Source organism: Balaenoptera physalus, assembly GCF_965194825.1.
Source record: "Balaenoptera physalus genome assembly, chromosome: 2".
Taxonomy (NCBI): Eukaryota; Metazoa; Chordata; class Mammalia; order Artiodactyla; family Balaenopteridae; genus Balaenoptera; species Balaenoptera physalus.
The window spans coordinates 173,243,097-173,267,518 of record NC_138883.1 but is presented as its reverse complement, the minus strand read 5'-3'; the positions used below and the strand labels follow the sequence as shown (position 1 = coordinate 173,267,518).

General features: G+C 41.1%; 1 protein-coding gene and 1 long non-coding RNA gene across 4 annotated transcripts in view; both read right to left on the bottom strand.

The window, feature by feature from the left end:
* LOC309656435 (uncharacterized protein) overlaps positions 1–16,272 on the bottom strand; it is a 199,890-nt gene extending 183,618 nt beyond the window's left edge. For all 3 annotated transcript variants that reach the window (XM_082452968.1, XM_082452967.1, XM_082452966.1), the window contains exon 1: positions 16,041–16,272. In XM_082452968.1, the coding sequence (XP_082309094.1) occupies positions 16,041–16,075 (35 nt within the window). In that variant the 5' untranslated portion in view covers positions 16,076–16,272. The remainder of the gene's footprint in view (positions 1–16,040) is intronic.
* The window catches only part of LOC309656462, a 1,106,578-nt gene that overhangs the window by 1,007,207 nt on the left and 74,949 nt on the right, over positions 1–24,422 (bottom strand). The window lies entirely within an intron of this gene.

Here is a 24,422-nt window from a genome sequence, read left to right as displayed (position 1 = left end):
CTCTCCCATTTTTTTTCCTGCTCTTGTCAGAGATTAATACATTTTATTAGTCTTGTTTTTTATTTTAGTGCAGTTCTGCTGATAATGAGTTCTCTCCAAAAGTATCTTTATTCCATAATAATTTGAAAAGGATATTTTTTTTACCACATATAGTATTGAAGGTTTTCAGTTATCTTCTTTCATCACCAAGAAGATGTTGTTCATTGAATTATGGCTTCCATTGTTTCTGCTTTGAGGTCAGCTGTCAGTCTTATTGTTCCTTCTTTGAGATTATGTTTTATCACCTCCAGCTGCTTTTTGGTATTTCCCTTTAGCTTTGTCTTTTTCAGCAGTTTTACTGCGTTGTGCCTACGTATGGTTTCCTTTATATTTACCCTGATCAGGGATCACAATGCCTCTTGAACCTGATGTCTTTTTTAATAGAAGCATAGAAATTTGTTTGCTTTCTTTTAAATTGTTCTGGTTTTAAGGGTGATAAATAATCAAACTTTTTCCCTGATATATAAATTCAGGAAGAAATTAAGAATGCATATAGTAATTAGAGACATGAGATCAAAATATTAACTTTATTCCTAATAAGACTAGAGTGGAAGAAAAAGAAAACTAACCTAAGATGATAAGCAGATCTCTAATAATCCACCCGAAGACTAGACCTCAGGACAACTTTCCCAAGGGGGAGTTTTCATCTGCAGAACAGGTATCTTTCCTCCCATTGCAGCCTAACACTTACTGGACCACAACAGTGAGGAAAGAGGGAAATGATCCCACAAGCTAGAAGGTGGAGCATGTGTGCTTACCTCATGGAAAACTGAGGCAGAAACCAATAAACCTTCTCTGTGGACAAGTAAGCCAGAAAAACAAGAGAGAGCCAAGTTATACATGCTCGGTTCTTTTTTCTCATCTCATTGATCAGATAAATCAATTCCTCCCGCAGGTGAAGGGACAGAGAGTGGTTCCTCCCACATTTATCACTCCTGGGAATCAAGTTAAAATTCCCCCCACTCCATGGGAATAAACTGCCTGAGATAAGCATTTCCTATGAGGTAAATAATACATACACTAAGAAGCATTTTTTTTCTATCTGGTCCCCGATCCAAAAGTTTAATGAATTTTTTAGTGTATACCTTAGGTTGTCTAGAAATTCCTGAAGACTTGATCCAAAATCCTTTAGCTTGTGAAAACTTACAAAAGTAAATACAAATATATCCAAATTTCAATGAAAAAGAACTCATGGTTGGGGAACTAGCACAAAGTGACAAACTATGTGATCTAGTCAGAAAAAGGAATCATGGAAAGTAAGAATGACTGAGTTGAATTATGAAAAATAAAATAAATATTCAAAATCCCAGTGGTGGAAACAGAGCTGTAACAGGGTGAACTAGGGCAATTCATAACTTTTTACTGCTTTATACTACTTATCAATACAATGAGAGTAGATTAAATAGTCTAACATTTCTTCTAGCTCTAACAGTTCATGTTCCTGAAGTAATAAGCCAAAGTATGCCCTAGAATTCTATGAACTACATATTCCTTCCATGGATGATGTTATGGACTGAATTTTGTTTCCCCAAAATTCATATGTTGAAGTTCTAAGCCCCTAGTACCTCAGAATGTGAGTGTTTTGGGAGCTAGCATCTTAAAAGAGGTAATAAAGTTAAAACGAGGCTGTTATGGTGAGCCCTAATCAAATCTGGTAAGTGTCCTCATGAGAAGTGGAGATTAGAATTTACAGGGAGACACCAGGGGCGTGCTATGGCACAGCCATATAAACAAACAGCAGGACGACAGCCATATGCAAGCAAAAAAGAGAGACCTCAGTGGAACCCAACCCTACCGGCACCTTGATCTTGGACTTGTAGCCTCTAGAAAATAGAGAAAATAAATTTCTGTTGTTTAGCCGACCATCCAGGGTATTTTGTTATGGTAGCCTCAACAGACTAATACACAGGAGGACCCCAATCAAAAACTCATTAAATCAAGCTACCTTGGAACTGGTCTTAGCAGGATGACACAGTGAGAAGGAGTGTTTCCAACTCCAAAGAGCCTAGAAAAGTAAGATACGTCTTTCTTGAATGACTCATGAGGAGACAGGAAAGGAAAAGTTACACTGTACGACACACATAAAAACTTCCTAAAACTTTTAAGCCACTGTTTTCCCTAAAATTCCACACCTCATGGCAACCGCTTACCACCTCTCCATTTCCTCCTCTCCCTCCCTCAAAATAAAAAATGAAAAGCTCCTCCAAACTCTTCTGAGATATTTTAATCTTACCAAGTCTCTATGCCTTTTCTTATGTATCTAACTTTAAACTTCTCTAGACTTCTCCCGATCCTCTATACCTCCCTTGCCATCCACATAACAAAAACCCATTAGTGAATCCAAGCAATCCTTAAATCCTTTCTCCTTCAAAGCCGGGAAAGAGGGGGCTTCCCTGGTGGCGCAGTGGTTGAGAATCTGCCTGCCAATGCAGGGGACACAGGTTCGAGCCCTGGTCTGGAAGATCCCACATGCCGCGGAGCAACTAGGCCCGTGAGCCGCAATTACTGAGCCTGCGCGTCTGGAGCCTGTGCTCCGCAACAAGAGAGGCCGCGATAGTGAGAGGCCCGCGCATCGCGATGAAGAGTGGCCCCCACTTGCCGCAACTAGAGAAAGCCCTCGCACAGAAACGAAGACCCAACACAGCCATAAATAAATAAATAAATAAATAAAATAAACTCAAAGTTTAAAAAAAAAAAAAGTAAGCTGAAATATTTAGTTTAAAAAAAAAAATCTGGAAAAGAATAGAGAAACTCTAACTCCTATAAGTGAATATATTTAATGTATCTTTTGTTATTCATAACAGGCCCCTTTCAACCACACTGGAGTTTATGTTAATGTAGTGATTTTTGGAAGGCCCCTAAAGAAGGGGGCTGGTTGCCAGGGGAACCAACCACAAATAGAAGGTTGGAACTTTCACTCCCACTCTCTGGTTTCTGAGGAGGGGAGAAGAGCTGGAGGTTGAATCAATCACCAATGGCCAATGACTTAATTGATTATACCTGTGTAATGAAGCTTCCATAAAAACTCAAAAGGACAGTTTGGAGAGCTTCTGGGTGGAGGTTCTGGAAGAGTGCTGAGCCTGGAGAAGGCACGGAAGCTTCAGGCCCTGCCCCATACTTTCTCCTCTGCATCTTTTCCATTTGGCTGCTCCTGAGTTATATCCTTTTATAATAAACTGGTAATCTAGTAAGTAAAATGTTTCTGAGTTCTGTGAGCTGCTCTAGCAAATCTATCAAACCCAAGGAGGAGGTTGGTGGGACCTCCAATTTATCTCCAATCAGGAGCACAGGTGATGATACCCTGGGCCTATGACTGGTGTCTGAAAGGGGTTGGTTGGGGGGATCTTGTAGGACTGAGCCTTTAACCTGAGAGACCTATCTTTTGGCAGATAGTGTCAGAATTGAACTCAATTATAGGATACTAGTGCCGTCAGGCCACTCAGGATGGTTGCTCTCTTGCGCTCTGTACAACCTGCTTCACCTACCCCTGCTCACGTGACTGACCTTCCTGGTACTTGCCCCAGGCCCAGCTGATGATTGTTAGCAAAGGGGCCGTGAGGGGCGTGCTCCTAAACTGGTTTCCCTGGTAACTAATGAGCCCACCTGAGGTCAATTCCCCTGTAACTGGTAATCTCCCCTTCACCCAGGAGCGAAGACGGACACCATATTCTGCCCACCTTCCCCGCACACCGTGGGGTGTTGCTCCAGGACCTTGCTTCAGACGTGTAAGATCCCTCCCCCATCCATTAAACCACTGATGACTCTGTTGCTAATTCCAGGCTCTTTCATGGGCCTTGAAGCTGGGCAAGCCCAGGCCTCATAGGCCTGTGGGGTGCAGCCCCAGAGATACACAATTGGGGTCTGAGAATTTGTAGTGGTGGGGGAAATCCCCATGTCAGAATTGGGTGCAGAATCTTCTTTATGTCCCACTTAGGAAAACTCAGTGTTACTTGGAAAGTGGAAATTTTAAGAAGCCAGGTTTGGGGGATGGTGGCATAAATTGCCAAAACAATTGTGTGCTTCTTTGGTTTGGTTTCTTTGTTTTCTAATTTGCTTTCTTTCATTCACAGATTACCATTTGTGTAAGTGAATCAAAGCAGTTGTTTTGATTTCATACAGAAAGAACTTAAATATTGAATCATCTAACAACAGAAGAAATACTGTTTCATAATTAAATTAAATGAAAAAACTTGAGTACGTTACTGGTTTAAGAGGAAAACCCATGCTTTAATTTAGGAAAAAACAGGAAATTCCCTGTAATAAAAAATGTGTTTTGAGGAACACGTTGAATTCCCGTGAGGCAATAGAAACATTCCATGTTTTACAGTTTTCCAAAGATGAAATCTACAATTCCAGGGCAAGCTCTGGGCTCTTTAATTCTTAGATGCAGAAAGGAAGGGGGTCAGCAGAAAGTTCCCTTCTGAGTGGAATAAGGAATTATCCTAATATTAACAAGTAATTTTGCTTGTAATAGACTCTCCAAAGATAATAAAGGTGGTTTACATAAGGAGAGCCATCAAAACAAAAGGATCCATTCAGGAGAAATCAGCAAGAATTTGAGCAGCTACTGAAATTACTGTCAGTCAATTCCAGCAGGAAATATAAACATTTTCCATTTCAGAGGAATACATCTTATCTCAATAATTATTCATCAAGACATGTGAAGCGAAGGAACTCTTAAATATTCCATTTTATAGAGGATAGCACAAGGGGAATTCCTGGAGTACTTAATGATTCTGTGTACGCCATCCTAAATTCTTTCAATTTTGCTTACCCAAGAACCCTGTCAGTTAACGATGGGGCAGGGGCCAGGGTGGGTGTACAAGGAAATCTAAATCCACATCACCAGCCCCCTGGACTCCTTGAGAATCAGGGCATTGTCTTATTCATCCTCAAGTACTCAGCCTAGTAGGTCTTCAAGATGTATTTGTGTAATTATATTACACTAAGTCAAATAGTATTTCCAAAGCTAAGATTTCATTCAGAAAAGGACAGAAACTAATGACAATCTCCCTGTACTCTTTCTTTGATCCAACTGGAAGCTTCTTTTGTATATTCCTTTATTCCTTTCTTCTACTTGACACTAAGCATCTTGAGGAAAAGGAACCTGTCTTGTCTTCCTACTCTCAGTCTAGCATAGTAAGAGTTCAACAACTACTTTTTTTTCTAATAAATTTATTTATTTTATTTATTTATTTTTGGCTGCGTTGGGTCTTCGTTGCTGCGTGCGGGCTTTCTCTAGTTGCGGCGAGTGGGGGCTACTCTTCGTTGCGGTGCCTGGGTTTCTCACTGCGGTGGCTTCTCTTGTTGCAGAGCATGGGCTCTAGGCACGCGGGTTCAGTAGTTGTGGCACACGGGCTTAGTTGCTCCGCGGCATGTGGGATCTTCCCAGACCAGGGCTCGAACCCGTGTCCCCTGCATTGACAGGCAGATTCTCAACCACTGCGCCACCAGGGAAGTCTCAACAACTACTTTTTAAATGAATGAATGAATGAATAAATGAGTCAATAAATAGTTCTTTAAATTCCCTTTTATTAGAAATCACAATACTATCCTCCTGCAGAGAATCTGGTTAAAGAAATTGTGACTCAGGAACACTGAAAAATAAAACCCTATACAGTAAGTTAAGAAAGTAAAGTGAGCTTGCATGTCTTATCTCTGTCCAGTAAAAATGTCAAATCTAAAACATATTCTGGGATCAAAAGAAATGCAAAGGACCGACAGAATAATACCAATAATCAACGGAGTATGTGCATCAACATACGGTCCAGACTTCACAAGTTTTAGCATTAGGAGAAAGCATAAAAGAAAAAGCAGTTTAAATGCTGAGGGCAAAGCAAATGGCTAAGAAAAGCAATGACAAAAGGAACATATAATCAAAGTGATGATAATCTTGCTCTAGCTGCCACCCTAAACCAATACCTTACATTTTCATCGATTCCTGAATTTCCATCAACTTGAAAAAGATGATAACAAATCCTTTTTTAAAATTATTAACAGTTTGGCAGTCGTCATGTGAATCCTCATAATACCCTAAGAGGGAGATATCATTAATCCAGTTTTATAAATGAGCAAGTTGAAGTTCAGGTCCGCCTGACTCCAAAACCCATGCTCTTCTTTCTTTAACTGAGATATAATTATATATAACATTGTCTAAGTTTAAGGTACACAGCATGTTGATTTGATACATTTGTGTATTGCATATGATTACCACCTTTGTGTTAGCTAACACCTGTAGCATGTCACGTAATTATCATTTCTTTTTTGTGGTGGGAACAATTAAGATTTGGTTTCTTAGCAACTTTGAAGTTTATAATACAGTATTGTTGACTATAATCTCTATTCTGTGCACTTGCTCTCCTGGACTGATTTATCTACAAGTTTTAAGGTTGTACCCTTAAAAATCATCTCTTCTGTTCCCCCCATCCCCAGCCCCTGGTAACCACCATTCTACTTTTGGCTTCTATGAGTTCATTTTTTTTTAGATTCCACATGGAGGTGATGTACAATATTTGTCTTTCTCCACCTGACTTATCTCACTTAGCATAATGCCCTCAAGTTCCATCCATGTTGTCACAAATGGCAAGATTTCCTTCTTTCTCATGCCTAAGTAATATTCATATATATGGATGTATTATATATATATATAATACATCACATCTTCTTTATCTGTTCATCCATTGATGGGCACTTGTGTTGTTTCCATGTCTTGGCTCTGGTGAATAATGCTGCAGTGAACATGGGAGTACAGCTATCTCTTCAGACTCCTGATTTCACTTCCTTTGGATGAATACCAGGGGTGGGATTGCTGGATCATATGGTCGTGCTATTTTTAATTTTTGAGGAAATTTCATGCTGTTTTCCAAAGTTAAAGCCCATGTTCTTTATCATCATCCTAAATTACCCTGTAGCCTAGGTAGCATATTGACATCTGGAGCTCAGCACGATCAATTTTATAAAAATAACAGGGTCTCTCAGACATAGAGAACAGACTTGTGGTTGCCAAGGGGGAGGGGTGGGAGGAGGGAAGGACTGGGAGTTTGGGATTAGCAGATGCAAACTAGTATACACAGAATGGATAAACAACAAGGTCCTACTGTAGAGCACAGAGAACTATATTCAGTATCCTATGATAGAGACTTCCCTGGTGGCCAGTGATTAAGACTTCACCTTCCAATGCAGGGGGTGCCGGTTCAATGCCTGGTCGGGGAGCTAAGATCCCACATGCCTTGCAGCCAAAAAACCAAAACATAAAACAGAAGCAATATTGTAACAAATTCAATAAAGACTTTGAAAATGGTCCACATTTTTAAAAATCTTAAAAAAAAATCCTATGATAAATCATAATGGAAAAGAATATGAAAAAGGATATATATATGTATAATTGAGTCACTTTGCTGTACAGAAGAAATTAATACAACATTGTAAATCAACTACACTTCAATAAAATTTTAAAAAATAATAATAATAACAGGGTCTCACTAGTTGCAGATCCATGGCTTGAATACACGTGTTTTGATGTCCAATTTGGTATGGTTTCCATGATGCCCTTCTGTCTCTCCATTGCTAGATGCTCTATTGTTCCTTCCCAAACACACTCCCACGTCTCCTTCTAAGGCGGGTCATCCAGCCCCTCGTTTTCTTCTTGAGGTTACGGCAGGTTCTACCTCTCTGCCTCCTGAGTACCCATGCCGCTTCACTCAGGGGATCGCAGCAAGCCCAGTGGCTGCCTTTTATGGAACAGAGACAATTGCCAAGCTGTCTTCTGAGAACTTGACATCTACTATCTGCTCTCCTGCTGCAAACATCCCCCCCTCCCCCTACATCACGCCCACGCACACACTACATGGCAACCACCCAACTATCCCAACCACCTAGTAACTGTAGACTGTTTCTTGCTCACGTCCCCCTGTGCCTGACCCTTTCTAATCCAACTGCCATCCTTGTTTATTTCCTCAATTCCTAAGGCAGCATTTAAGAAGTCCATGGTGCCCATCACCAAGCAAACATCAGAACTGAAAAAGAGTAGATCCACAGAATAGGACTTCAGTTTCTGGAAATATGATGTGGACAAGATAGCCTGAAACCTTCAAACTGAAAATGCTAGGTCAAAAATAAAAATCACCCTCTCGAGTGCACAAATGAACTCACAAGATAATGAGGTGAATTTCTAAGACCAGGAACAAAGCAAGGACACAAGTCCATTTAGGGCAGGTGGACACTGAGACCACCTGCTACCTTGGGGCCCTGACTGATAACAGGTGACCCAGAGCAGGGAAGGTGAAGGACAAAGCTGGGAGCTCTTGCAGGGTAGGAAGTCAGGTCACAACCTTCCCCTGTCCCTGCTCATAGATCGTGTAGTGCTAGAGCCTCAGAGAAGGTGTCAGTGAGAAAAGGCATTGCCCTGGCAGGGGGACTGTGGGAACATAACTGTGAGTATAAAGGGGTCGATGGCTCCCCGTCACTGTGGCCACAGGAAGCCCTGCACAAAGGTGGGACGTACTTCACTCTCTTTGCAGTCTGGAAAACTGCGAGCCAGGAACTTTCTTCTAGAAAGGCACCAAGAGAAGCAAGTGTAATTCCTCTCTACAGGGCTGAACCCTCAGCCCATGTTGACACCTAAGAGACCACAATCTGAGATTTTATTTTAAAAGCAGGTTAACTCACTGGAATAGTCTTGCTATGTGGCCTGAACCATGGCAGACCTCATTTGGCCATGGTTGACCATCCTAGACCTCCTGGAGAAACACAGCCCCCATAGGCAACTGGACACCGAGATGGAATGGATTTTCTTAATTCCTTGCATTCTGGAAGAATCGCCAGTGGCAATCATCATTTTGCATGCAAATTGCTGTCTCCTGGGGGCTTCACAGTTCTTTTACATCCAGTACACACAGATCCAGATCTATTTATAATCAGCATTTTAAATAAGTTACATCATGAATGTGTCTTACTTTAAGTGTGTACACCTATGAGACAGAGAGAGAGATTAACATCTGCTAAAGAGAAAACCAAGGAAAACAGGTGGCATGGCTTCTTCCCTTCTCTTTTGTTTTTCTTGGAAATCTGAACTAGGAAAGAAAATGTATTTTTGCTACATGGTTATGATTTATGTTATCTTAGACTAGTGATTTTATACTTTGCTTTTTTTTTTTTTCCTTTTCACTCTTGAGGAGTAGATGTATCCTCTGTAAAGTGTTCTGAGCAGATCAAGGACAGTGGGATTCAGTAGCACCTATCTCTGCAAAAGGCTGACAGGGAAGCGAGTGAGGGGCTTCGGGGCCCCCACATGAGTCAGTGACAATGACGAGCACTCGGATACAGCCCACCTGTCACTGCCGAGGGACTTTACCTTAAAGAAACGGAATGAGAGGACAAGAGGGACCTAGTCCACCGTCTTGCTCCAGAAACATGTACAGCTGGGAGCCCCCAGGCTCCAGGTGTTGACAGTATTGTTATGAACTATAAAACGAACGGCAGAATTTCGAATACCAAATTTTAGGTATTTAGGCAATAAACACTTCTGTATGTCACAGGATTTTTTTTAAAGCTACGTATTAGGGTTTCATCTGGCAAAAAAAAAAAAAAGAGAGAAAGATACACACTCACTGTGAAAAAATAGAAAAAAATAGAAAAAAATAGAAAAAAGTTTGTGACCTTGGGTGTACAGAACAGGATTGATTAATCCTTTGTTCCTGACACACATACTCATTGTTGGTCTAGCATGGGCTGCTTATTTTATTTTACTATTTTAAATAATGTAGTCGCTCATGAACACACCACCAGAAACAAGAGGTAGGACCCTGACCACACCTGCATGGTCTTGTCCCCAGCTCATCACCCTGCCTCTTCCCAGCTGAGATGCCTATCATCCTGAATTAGTATTTATCACTACCTTGCTTTTCTTTGTATGTTTTCCTTGCCTTTATATACGTGTGTGTGTGTTTTATATATATACATATACACACACATTGTGATGGTTAACTTTATGTATCAATTTGGCTGGGCCACAGGGCGATTAGCTATTTGTTCAAACATTATTCTGGGTGTTTCTCAGAGGATGTTTTGGGATGAGATTAACATTTACATTGACGGACTCTGAGTGAAGCAGATTGCCCTCCACAATGTGAGTGGGCCTCGTCCAATTCAGCAGAAGGTCTGGATAGAACAAAAAAGACCGGCCTCCCCAAGCAAGGGGGAGTTCTTCAGCAGACCGCCTCCAGACTCAGACTGGAATATCGACTCTCCTGGGTCTCCAGCCTGCAGCCCACCATGCAGGTTTTGGACTTACCAGACTTCATAACCACAGGACCCAATTCCTTATAAGAAATTGCCTCCTGTATATATAAACATCCTACTGGTCCTGGTTCTCTGGAGAGCCCTAATACACATATATATTTCCTAATGTTTTTACGGTTGTTAAACGTAAAAAAGGGATTCATGCTAAACACAATCTTTTTTAACTTAATTTTTCATTTAATACAATATAACTAAAATTCAGCCATATTGTTACATGTCACTGTAGTAGTTCATTTTGGCTACCTTATGAGAGTCTGTTCCTTGGCTATTCTACAGTTTATTCATTCATTCTCCTGTTGATGGGCACCTGGGTTGATTTCAGTGTTTTGCTATGGAAATAATCTTTTTAAATGAAAAGAATATTAAAGTATATTTCCTCCCACTACTCAGAGATGGTTACTACTAACATTTTGGTGGGTAGTCTTTTAAGACCTTGCTATGTAATTTTTTTATAGAGATAGGATTCTATGGTATAAAAAGTGATTGTAATGTCAAATTATTTTTCAAAAGTAGACCCAGTTTATATTCCTGTGATCAGAGGACGAGAGAGCCCATTCACAGAAGTCCCCAAAGCAGAAGGATTACCTTTATTTTAAATTAATGACAAGTTGATAAGCAAATGAAGGTATCACATTGTTTTTTACTTTGCATTTCTTTGATTACTAGCAAGTAAACATTGTTCCCAAGAATTGACTTCAAGATTAACTTCCCTCAAACAGCAAGTGTCATAAAGAAAAGCTATCTATTTTGCTTTTATATCGGTATTAGTTTTAGTGGAATATTTGTATACCTTCCAAACACTGTGTTAGTTTAAATAAATTTCATGAACATCATAGTTCAGCTCACTCTTTTAGTGCTACAGAAATAGGCTATCAGGGCTTCTCTGGTGGCGCAGTGGTTGAGAATCTGCCTGCCAAGGCAGGGGACACGGGTTCGAGCCCTGGTCTGGGAAGATCCCACATGCCGCGGAGCAACTAGGCCCGTGAGCCACAATTACTGAGCCTGCGCATCTGGAGCCTGTGCTCCGCAACAAGAGAGGCTGCAACGGTGAGAGGCCCGCGCACCGCGATGAAGAGTGGCTCCCGCTCACCACAACTAGAGAAAGCCCTCGCACAGAAACGAAGACCCAACACAGCCATAAATAAATAAATAAAATTAAAAACCACTCTTTAAAAAAAAACGAAATAGGCTATCAGAAAGAATGGGCCTAATTATGGGGCCATGTCCAATGCCCCCTTTTTTTTTTTTTGCTCCCAGATCACCTTCAAGATTGTGAAAAGGGTTAGCTGTGAAAACTTTTTTTTAAAGCATATGCCAATCAAACCTATCCAGGAAGGAAGTAAAAATTTTATTTCCCCATTAATGGTATCATTTCAGAAATTTTTCTGAGTGTAAATATAATATAAACAAACAAAAAATTACCCATACTATCAAGAGGTAGCCATGTGATCTTATTTTTATATTTCTATTCCTTTCTAAGCATTTTTACATAGTTGAAATGTTCAGGCCTCAGTGCTGGTAAAGGTGTAGGAACCAGCTCTACCTGGAATTTTAGTCATGCAGATATATTAATATTTATATAATAAAATTGATTAAACTTTTCCTTTATGACTTCAGAGTTGTGCCACTTTGGAAAAGAAAGAAAATGATTCTTCTACGGCATACAAGTGTTTCCATATAAATTTTATCTATTCATTCATTCAACACTTATTGAAGTTTTACTATGTGCAAGTGATCCATGTACTATAACATTTAATTTTTCAGCCCAGTCAGGAAATAACTTTAGATGAGCATATATTCCATAAAACTAAAAGTTGTTTCTATTTTTTTAATAGTTTTCCTATAAAATGTCTTAAAACATTATATACTCCCTTAGAAGATAAAAATACTCTAAATAAGTTAGCCTTTTCTTGGTGTTAGGATAATCACTATACACATCAATGATTTTACTGTGCTGAAAGAGGGATTAATATTTGGAGACAATAGAGGTCACTTCCAGCAAGAGTCCAGCCTGATGTTTTTCCTAGTAGGGGAAACTACCACTACTTCCTCCTGGTAATAAGTTTTTACTAGTTTTTACTTCTTTTTCTCCCACTGTCCCATCAATTTTAACGTTTCCCTTGTTAGTAGGTCTCCTTCCCTTTCCTTCTGTAGAGATTCTTTCTGAAACTGAAGATTCCCACGGTACCATATTTATGAAATCAGCGACTTTGTGTCGTATACAAATTAGTAAAATGCTTTTTCTAGTAACATAGTAATGGGCACGCCTCCAGGTAGGCATTTCCTCCACCTTTTAAAAGACCAAATAGGCTTAGCATTTGGGGTTGCAGAGAATTGAGAGTTAATGGCTGGATGAGGTGGGATATTACATTACAAAATGGTGAACAGATGTACTGTGTTTCGTCTTATTTGTGTTTGGATCACTTGCACCCAGTAAAACTTCAATAACTGTTGAATGAATAAATGGATAAAATTTATACGGAAACACCTGTATGCCGTAGAAGAATCATTTTCTTCCTTTTCCAAAGTTCCTGCTGGCCCATAAAATAGGGAATTTTACCAATTCTCCCACCTTCCTGGGGAAACAGTGTGAGAAAAGTGGCTTGCTCTCCACTTCTCACTGGCTCTTCTCTACGTTTGGTGAGGCAGTGGGAGACTGAGGTATTATTCCCTATTTTCTTCAGGACTGGTGAACTCAGTAAAAATGGCTACTCATAAAGGGCACATCTCTTTGACTCTTTCTTGGGCGGCGCTCCTCTACCAGCTGCGTTGATCGCTTTTCAATCCTGCCCCTTCCAATCAAAATACACACTCAGGTAGACCCACCCATGGGGGCAGCCTGCAGTCATGGAATGCAGTGAGTTTGTTCAATTTAAGGAAGGAACTGCTTCTAAGAAGCCCACTTGGCCACAGGTGCAAGCAGAGGAGTAAAGTTCACACATTGATTCCCCATCCTTCTTTTGTGCATGTTCTTAATTTCAGAGCCCAGAGGAGAGAGCGGTATGATTAATTGGGTCCTTCAACCCCATCCATAGGAATAACTCACAACTATAAGCATCAGAGAACATATGAACACAATGTTTGTACCATGAACAAGGAGACTGCAGGGCATGAGAGAAGAGTGAGCAGTGAGTTAGTCCCTCAGGAAGATTGTCTTCTGGCAAATTCTTGTGGCTTTCCCTGGCAAGGCCGAAAGAAGCTGCTTTGTGATAATTCAGTCCCCTCCCCCATCTTCCCTCTCTCTCTCCCTCTTCCCACAGATGCACAGGGAATTTCGCAAAGTTCTGTTTGTGATCATTTCTCCCTGGGAGATGTGGAAAGGAGAACAAATGTCTGTTTTTAAAACATATGTATATATTATGAGTTAAAAAATGAAATTTAACCCAACTTTCCTGAGCATCGCTGACCTGCTGCAAAAGTGTTTTAGTTCTCAAAATTATTGTATTTTATCTCCTAATCAAGATAAAGCAATTGTTGTTGTTTTATTATTATCAATATTATTAGAAGAAAAGAATGAAAATGAAGGAGAAGAAGGCAAAAATTACATCTGCCTTTGTTTCTAATATTGGAGGTGAACTGGTGGAAACAAGCCCCTACTTCTGGTATCAGGGGTGGAATACTCTTAGAGCCTGGTCGGCAGAGGAAGACACACACATCAGATCTGGCCATTGGTTTTCCAGTGCAGAACAAGCATGGAGCTAGGCCACCCTGGCTCTCCTTTGATCTTACCGCTTACTAAGGTCTTCATGCTCACATGGCTCCTGATGGCTATATACCTCCCACCTGGCCTCTCTAATATCTGTGTCTCATCATCCTGTTGCTATTAGCCCAGTTCTTTAACACCATTAGTTTTTGGCCATGAGGCATGTGGGATCTTAGCTCCCTGACCAGGGATTGAACCTGCACCCCTTGCATTGGAAGGCAAAGTCTTAACTACTGGACCACCAGGGAAGTCCCTCAATCTAATCTTAATTCTGACAATGTACAAGATTCTTTTTTCAAAGTCCCTTTTTCATGAACCTTTTATCACTTTCTGAATCCACATTAATTTGTCCCTTACTTTTCCCATAGATAAGCAACCAGCCCTAGGACAAAATTATTCTCCTTTTTTTCCTCAACAAAAAATCTCCACTTTTTATATTTCCTCTCACCAACAACACATATACAACTTGCTTTACACACTGAAATGCCTCCCTCATCATTTTTACATATTACATTTTTAATCCTTGAAAACCTTAACAAAACCAAGAAACAAGTAATTGAACTGTTATACCAGCATTTTCTGATTGGCAAACTTAAAAACATATTCCATAACCTCTAAAAACATATATATTTTTTCATAGCCCAATTTCTCTTTTATGTGGTACAAGATGTGTGTTTAATAAACCCAAACCCTCTTTTCTCTTTTTTTCCCTTGGCTTGAAGTTTTAGTAATTAACCCAAGGCTGAAGTCTCAGGCAAAGTGGGCTGTGTTTGTATTTGAAGGACATGGTAAGAGTTAACTTCAAGATTTCTCCTAGGCTTATTTTTATTCTCGCAGGGTCAGAATTCTGAAGAAAGTAAAATAGTCTATCAAGCTAGCTTTCTCTAATTGCATATGCAAAAAAAAAATTTGGAATTTCAAAGGAGTTTCATCTTAACCAATCTTTTTAGAGTTTGAAGAATACTACTGGTGGCCACACAGTGTTTAAAAAGATCTTTTTTTTTTTTTAAGTCATAGTTTCATAGTTAAAATCTTTGTAATGAATTGAACCTGAATTTCTCACTGTACAAAAGGCAACAAGAATACCAATCACACAAATGGAATACACATTCACACACCAGAAGATAGAACTGTCACAAACCAGAGGAGGGGATGACCAATATGGAGTCCCAATCAAACAGTTCCCCAACACAAACGGTCCTCGACGGTAGACACACGTCAGAACCGATTGCAAAAACGCCCAAATGACGCTCAGTTCTCACAAACAGTCCTCAATGGTAGACGTGAGGCAGGAGACAGATGGGCCCCAGACTGAGCAGCTGGAGGGAAGAGGAGCTGAGTGCTGCCCAGATGAGAGATCAAAGACCACAGATTCCTCCTTCTCGAAGTCAAGGAGACCTTCCCAACTATACCTGTGCAGAAGGGATCCTCAGAGTTCAAAAGGGAGGGGGCATCATCTCACAGTAAGTGATATCAACTACCCACAGGCCTCTTCGCTAGAAGCTATCTTGGCTAAGAGATGTGTGCAAACACGTGGGAGGACCCTGAGACATACCAACTACGGACTCAGAACCAGGCAAAGCAAGATGACTGGCCAAAGGAAACCTGGAAGAAATGCCCCATATAAACTACCACGAGGGCGCGACTCTCTCTCTGAGCCCGCCCACGTGTCTATGCACGCATACTCTTTTTCCTCCTAATAAACACTTTACTTGCTTCCCTACTTTCTGCCTCTATGTGGAAATTCATTTCTACACAGCTGACGGGCCAGGGCCTTGTCACTGGCCACTGGTCCCTGGTGGTCTCATGGCTAGGATTCAACGCTCTCACTGCCACGGCCTGACTTCAATCTCCGGCCGGGAACCAAAACCCTGCTTCAAGCCGCTGCAGGCTGAGGCCACCCGAGATCAGACACACCTCAAAACCAATTAGCAAAATGCCCAAATAGCACTTCGTGCTCGAAAGAGAAGTTAGCCCAGGTGCACACGGGTGGACCTACCTGGTCTTGGAGCTCGTCGGCTGGTCCAGATGCATGTTTCCGTTCCACCAAGGAAAAGCGGACGTTGGCAGCCAGTGCCAAGCAGGGGAGAAACAGGGAGGATCCCCGAAACAAACGGTTTCGGCAGCTGCTAGGAGCGTCCCCCCAAATCCCGCTCTCGGGGCCGGCGAGCCACGGGCAACCAGGCTCCTCCTCACAGCCACCCCGGCGCGTCGTCATGGCGGCAGCTCTGCTGGGAGGACCCCAGAAGCCAGATATCGCGAGAGTGCAGCAGCCCCGCGTTGGGAGCCGAAAACTGTCAGCGAAAGTGGGTCCAGCTGCTTGCCGCGCTAAAGCCAATAAAGAGGCAAGGTTGGTGGACAGGAAAGTTTGCTTCATTTCAGAGGCTGACAACCTGGCGGGGTGGGGTGGGGTGGGGTGGGGTGGGGTGGGGGTGGGGGACTCGTGTCCAAAGGCTGACTTTCCCCCACTGACCATCAGTGGGCAAGAGCTTTTATAGACGGAGGGAGGGGGCTGCGTGCAGAAACAGCACGGTCAGCTCTGACCGTCATCTTGACATTGGTCCTGCCGTGGTCTGATCAGCGTCATCTTGATTGTTTTAAGAACAGTTAGTCTTCAGTTCCAGGGTTGGTTTGTTCCCATTTCTTTGAGACCAGCTCTTAGAATTGTGGCAGCTTATGTCATGGCTACAGTCTGGTCATCATGTAGTTAACTTCTTCCACCTGGTGGTGGTTTTAGTATCTATAAGACAGCTCACAGGATATAGCTCACAATATTATCTATGGCCCTTAAGGAGGAACTGAAGGTCATTGACTTTGCTTACTGACTAAACTATTATTGTTCTGTCCTGTTTGACCCCTCTTCTTTGCTTCTGCATTTTCTCACTTCTCTGATTAAACTTATTCTTTGGCTAAAGTTTTTCTACAGACAAAAGGCAGGTGGAGGAACGACCACAGAGTCCTGCTCCGTTTCATTTTCGGTTGAATACAGGATAGTTGTAAAGATTTGGGTGGAAATATGACCTTGTTATTGTCTTTAAGGTTTAATGGGATGCATATGGGTATCCAGAAGACAAAGGATAGACTGTGATAATTTTATGTGTTGCCTTTTTAGGCTACAGTCTGAGTTATTCAAATATGAATCTAGGTGTTGCTGTGAAGGTATTTTATGGATGTGATTGAGATCCATAATCAGTTGACTTTAAGTAAGGGAGGTTATCCTTGATATTTTGGGTGGGCCTGATTTACTCAGGTAAAAGGGCATGAGAACAGAGCTGAGGCTTCTTTAAAGAAGAAGAAAGTTTGCCTGTGGAGAGAACTTCAGCTTATGCCTGAGGGTTCCAGCCTGCTCTTCCTGACTGCCTGCCCTGTGGATTTCATTTCTCCTTGAAAAGCAGACCAGATGGAGGTTAGAATGCAGAACTTGTATTGGGTCTATTATTGGGAATAACAGCTATTAAGAAGGACAGGGAGCAAGATTGGACAGCATGTATGAGTCTACCAGACTCACGTTATAACCCTCAGCCTCTCAGGAAAGTTGGAGGCTGAAGAGAATTTGGACAGGAGAATACTTTGAGGTGCTGGATGACACGTAGATGAAAAAGAAGAAAATAAATCAGGCAAAAGAAGAAATGAATTAGAAGGCTGGGTAAGTTTAGGATGACTTAGGGTGACTAAGTAAATTTCTGTACACACACTCTTAGTGTCCTTTTAGAACCTAATTCTTAACAGGAAAAATATTGCCCCAAGGTAGATTGCTTCTTGAGGATCAAAAAAATCATACCCTTTTTATGTATAAAGCAGATGTACATACAGTACATAAACAGATATATGATATATCTGTGGCATTAAAATTTCATGGCAGGAGTAATTTGGAAAATATGTCTTTAAAAGGCTCCTTAAGGGATGGTGATGAAAAAAAGGTTGAGTGGGCTTCCCTGGTGGTGCAGTGGTTGGGAGTCCGCCTGCCAATGCAGGGGACACGGGTTCAAGCCCTGGTCCGGGACGATCCCACATGCCGCAGAGCGACTAGGCCTGTGAGCCAAAACTACTGAGCCTGCACGCCACAACTACTGAAGCCCGCGCGCCTAGAGCCCATGCTCCGCAACAAGAGAAGCCACTGCAATGAGTAAGCCCGCGCAACGCAATGAAGAGCAGCCCCCACTCGCGGTAACTAGAAGAAAGCCCGCGCGCAGCAACAAAGACCCAACGCAGACAAAAATAAATTTAAAAATAAAATATAATAAAAACATTAAAAAAAAAAAAAAGGTTGAGTAACACTTTAGGATGAATTCTTAGTCGTTATGTGCTTTTAAAAAAATCATGGAAATAGTATTGTTGTATTTTCTTACTATAAAAATAATACATTAATGTTTATTAGAAAAATAAACATTATTCCCTGGGTATATAACATTATTCCCTGGGACTTCCCTGGTGGCACAGTGGTTGAGAATCTGCCTGCTAATACAAGGGACACGGGTTCGAGCCCTGGTCTGGGAAGATCCCACATGCTGCGGAGCAACTAAGCCCGTGTGCCACAACTACTGAGCCCCTGAGCCACAACTACTGAGCCCCTGAGCCACAACTACTGAAGCCCACACACCTAGAGCCTGGGCTCTGCAACAAGAGAAGCCACTGCAATGAGAAGCTCACGCACCACAATAAAGAGTAGCCCCCGCTCACCACAACTAGAGGAAGCCTGTGCACAGCAACAAAGACCCAATGCAGCCAAAAATAAATAAAATAAAATAAAAATAAAATAAACATTAAAAGAGATAGCTAAAAACTCCACCATCCAGAGATAACTATTATTATACATTTAGAGATGTGTGTGTGCACACATGCACACTTTTTTCTGTAGATATTTTTACTTTTACTAAGATGGAATTATACAATGATTACCATTTTGTAAATTTTTTCCACTTCGTATTATAGTGAGCTTGCTTTGTAACAAAGATAAATTACAACATAATTTTAATGCCTGAATGATAGTCCATGATATAATATTTTTAACCAATCTCAATTAATAGAGCTTCATGTTACAGCAGTATTTTTTAACAGTAAACATTGTACTGTAAACATTGCTCTGCTGAACATCCTAGACTTGTTTTATTATTGTCGTTTGAAGATAAATTCCTGAGAGGAAGGGTTAAAGTCTATATACTTTGTTTGAAGCATTGATACATGTTGCCAAGCTACATGTATCTTTTCACATCAATGAATAGATTTCCGCCATCCTATTAATGGCTTCATAGTATTCCACTGTATAAGAATATCATAAATGATTTAATAATACAATATTTAAGTTGCTGCCAATTTTTTTCTTTGTTAGTACAAGCTGTAAAAACAATGTAAAAGCTGTCACAGCAATACTGGTCTTGACTGATTATTTTCGCAAGACAAATTCCTGAGTGGAATTGCTGGACCAAGAGTAATCAATTAATGGATATTTATCAATTTCATACTTCTGGGAGTCATGGGGGACAGGAGTTGAGGAAAGCTGCAGTCAAAGGAATGTAGACCTTCATTTTCAAGAAAAAATGGGATTTACATAGCTTTTGGCTCTAAACATCTCTATTTCAATGTATTTGAATATGGAATATTCCCAAGTTTCTTGTGCTGATGAAATAAACGTACTAGAATCCTACTGTATGTTCAAAAAAAAAGAGTAAACAATTAAAACACACACACACAGACCTTCTTAAGGTCCTTAAAATACTGTTCCAGTTCAACCTCCCTTTGAAGGTAATTAGCCATTTTCAAGTCACAGCATTTCTGGCCTCATGGCCAGAAATGTCATGAAGGTATGTCTCTCATAGGATCAGCCTCTAGATCTATCTGAAGTCCACCCACCCCCCTTCATGTTCTGCTTCCCTGTGGGTCATAAGAAGAGGCAAAGGTTTCTTCCACTCTCAACACCTGAGGCCTCTGCAGTTTCCGGTGTTAGCAACAGGTATCAAGATGGAAACCCATAGCTCCTCTCTAGAAAGCAGCTTCCAAAAAATAAACTATGGGAAGTTTTTTTTACTGGTTTCCTGGTCTGATGTTACTCTGGTTTATTTTGTTTATATTTTTAGCTTTGGACTTGCCAGGATGAGAATCTTGTGTTATACATCACCTACTGACACAGATTTTGGGAAATTATTTCTGGCCAAAGTCCTTAACCCTGCTCCCAGAGCACTCACTTGCCTATTTTTTTTTCTGTTACACAGTGAAACCATCAAGGGACATGATATCCAACATATAAGGCACCAGAGTCTTTATAAAATCATAATGAGTCTTCCTGTTATCCAGAAAGGCATGGAAATCGCTCCAACTCATGTCGTTGGAATCTAAAAAAGATTCTGTGGAAACTAATGCTGGATTGTTTGTCTCTTATTTTCGATTTCAGAGTGTCTTTCCCCTCTATTTCCTACTCCTCTCACTCAGAGCTGGTACAAGGGAAGAGAAGTAGGGCTACTAGCTCTGGGCCAGAGGTTTGAATGCCTGGGGCTGGTAGAGAGGAACTGGTGACAGAAGCTGTGTTGGAAGCATCACCTGGTGGAGAAAAACCCTGGTACTCAGAAACATCTCTGCTTCCGAGCAACCAGCCTGGGAGTCAGAAGTGTTACATCAACATTCATTGACTTCAGAACCTCATGTCCCATCCTCTCAGTCTCTCTTCAGTTTAGCTCATCTTATTAAAGAATGAATGTAGGAATCAAAGGTGACTCATAAGTTTCTTTTCATAAGTTTTTAAACTGTGGAAACATACACATAACATAAAATGTACCATCTTAACCATTTTTAAGTGTACAGATCATGGACATGAAGTACATTCACGTTGTGCTCCCAGCATCACCATCCATCCACGGAACTCTTCATCTTGCAAAACTGAAACTCTCTACCCATTAAACACTAACTCTCGTTTCCCCTCCCTGCAACTCATTGGGTTTTTGTTTGTTGTTTTAGTTGGGTCATAGCTGCTTTACAATGTTGTGTTAATTTCAGGTGTACAGCAAAGTGAATCAGTTATACATATACATATACCCACTCTTTTTTAGCTTCTTTTCCTATATAGGTCATTACAGAGTATTGAGTAGAGGTCCCTGTGCTATACAGTAGGTCCTTGTTAGTTATCTGTTGTATTTTATATATAGTAGTGTGTATATGTCAATCCCAATCTTCCAATTTGTCCCTCCCCTCCTCCTTCCCCCCCGGTAACCATAAGTTTATTTTCTACATCTGTAACTCTACTTCTGTTTTGTAGATAAGTTCATTTGTATCCTTCTTTTTTAGATTCCACATATAAACGATAGCATATGATATTTGTCTTTCTCTATCTCACATACTTCACTCAGTATGACAACCTCTAGGTCCGTCCCTGTTGCTGCAAATGGCATTATTTTGTTCTTTTACCCTCAGAATGGGAGAGAATATTTGCAAATGAAGCAACTGACAAAGGATTAATCTCCAAAATTTCAAAACAGCTCATGCAGCTCAATATCAAACAAACAAACAACCCAATCCAAAAATGGGCAGAAGATCTAAATAGCCATTTCTCCAAAGAAGACATACAGGCGGTTAAAAAAGCACATGAAAAGATGCTCAACATCACTAATTATTAGAGAAATGCAAATCGAAACTACAATGAAGTATCACCTCACACCAGTCACAATGGCCATCATCAAAAAGTGACTCATTGGTTTTTGGCCTGAGTGACAGGAGAGATGCTGGTCCCCACCCTTCTCCTTTACTTGTCATTGCCACTCATGTTTTGATGGTGTCCCCTTGGTTTGACCACACTGTACTTCAACGCTTATTTTAACCTCATATTATAAACATTGTTAGTTGCGGTCAGACATGGTGGTTTACTTGGGATAGCCACCTAAATAAAACTCATGGTGATTTTCAGTTTCAGAATTCTCCAGATGCCTACTCCAGGGTGCTGGTGTTTCTAATCCCCCAATGACCAATGTTTAGGGTCAGCTAAAGAGAGCAACTAATCCCTAAATTTACCCCAGAAGTCATGACTTCTGTGGATGTGACTGCAAGGAAGACAAAGGAAATTTGAAATATTAAGGAGTTTGTCACTATTATAATTTCTTTAGAGCTTTCAGGTCGCTGAGTACTTTTATTTTTCATATATGGTCACATTTCGTCACCTCCACAAACCCTGTAAGGTAGTTGTTATTCTCATCCCACTTTTCAGAAATGAAGAAAGTGAGTCTGAAAGAGAACGTGACTTGGCAAAAATCATGCAAATAGTCAAGGTCTCTGTCTCCACTTCTTCCAAAAAGGGAGAAGTTCTTGAAGTTGTAGCAAATCTGAAATGAGTGCTGTAATTACTTCCTTGAAAAATAATAATTCCAAATAAACTAACCCATTGAGTTTTGGCTACTATTTTAATTTGCTTGGGGGAAGTTCAAAGCTAAATTTCTCACTCAGTTTTATTTATTTGGTTCTTTGAATTACTGCCATCTTGAAAACTTGCTTAAATATTCTCATTTCTTCTTACATTGCTTCTTTCTCTTACCATAACCAGGTACATGTCTTCATCTTCATTCCTCTGCATAAATTTAACTGCTTGCTGGTCAGTTATAGAAAACTGATGTTCTTTTTCCTCCTAAATGGTCCTAGTGCCTCTCAGATTCTCTTCAGCTTACCTGCATCTTTCTGTATTTCTGGCACAGAAATAAATAAATGTACCATGTATTAAAGTGGTAAAAATCTCATTCTTGGACTTCCCTGGTGGTGCAATGGTTAAGAATCCGCCTGCCAATGCAGGGGACACGGGTTCAAGCCCTGGTCCGGGAAGATCCCACATGCCGCGGAGCAACTAAGCCCGCGAGCCACAACTACTGAGCCCACGTGCCACAACTACTGAAGCCCGCGCACCTAGAGCCTGTGCTCCGCAACAAGAGAAACCACCGCAATGAGAAGCCCGCATGCCGCAACAAGGAGTAGCCCCCACTCGCCACAACTAGGGAAAGCCTGCGCACAGCAACAAAGACCCAATGCAGCCAAAAATAAATAAATAAATTTTTTAAAAATCTCATTCTGTCATTCTTCCTCTTCAAAGTTTCCTCCAGCCCCCTTCTCTCTCTCTCTCTCTCTTTTTTTTTGACACGCCGTGTGGCACACGGGATCTCTGTTCCCCAAAGTGGGATTGAACCCCTGCCCCCCGCATTGAGAGCCAGAGTCTTAACCACTGGACCATCAGGGAACTCCCTGCATTTATGCTTTTCAGTCTTCAAAAGCTCTTTGACATGTATGATCTTGTCACCAAAGAAGTATTTTGGTACGACTCCCTGCAAATCCCAGCGTGATGTCATAAGCATAAACTTTGCCGTTTTACGTGATACTCTCTATAGATAACTGATCAGCACAAACGGTTTTGTACCTCTCCCCCTCCCCCCCCCAGGCACGGACTGAAACCCCACCAGAGATTAAATTTATGACTTTGCTTTTCTTCAGAGCCCAACACTCAGTCCTCGCCCTGAGATTCCCATTCTTCTCATGTTCCTGGCTCTTTGCTGATTACCTCTTCCTTCCCCTATGATAGAAGCTTTGGAGACAGGAAAAATAGCAGTTTCCTGTTCCGCCTGAACTGTTTATTATGTTTAATTAACTCCTCTATGGTGATTTCTATTTGTATTGGCCAGGATAACATTCATACTTGAAAGCTTAGTTTCCAACGATGGTTATAGTCTATTTCCCAAAGCGGGTCTGGCTTTTGTGATTTACTCCACAAAAAAGACTGTTGCCTCTTCCTGCCCAGGAGGCATCACAGGTGGTGGGCACCACTTGGACATAAAAGACAATTAAGTTCCCACTAGGGAAGTGAAAAGGCAGATCTGTCACTGTCAGTGTCTGTGATGCAGATGTATGGGTGACAAACGAAAAGAGAGAACGGTGGTAGATTAAGTTTCAAAGCATGATAAAAATTTAGGATCTAATACACAAAGAATTATCATGCTTTTAGGGTTTTCTTCACCTGGTGTGAAGTAAGATTTAAAGAAGGGATTGACTGGGCAAGTCCAGAGTTTCTGGTTTTGCTGCTGTATGTCTCTCATACACTTATCCACGTGGAAAATATCCTTCCCCCCCCCCCCCCAAAGTGCCTTCCCGAAAGAGTCTGGTCTTCTGGAAAGTTTTCTTCACTGTGATAACAACCACAGTCGATGGACATCGGGAAGTTAGGTAAATGCCACTTCAACCTTAGGAAAGCATCAAGAACCAGCAAACTGTTAGCACCCCCCATCTCTCTTCTCCAACTGCATCCGCCAGATTCTTCCAGTTGTAAGTACAGAAAGCCCAATTCAAAATGGCTAAAAGAAAAAGGAAAGGAGTTTACTCACTCAACAAGTGAAAGTCCCAGGAAGACACTAGCTGGATTCAGGGG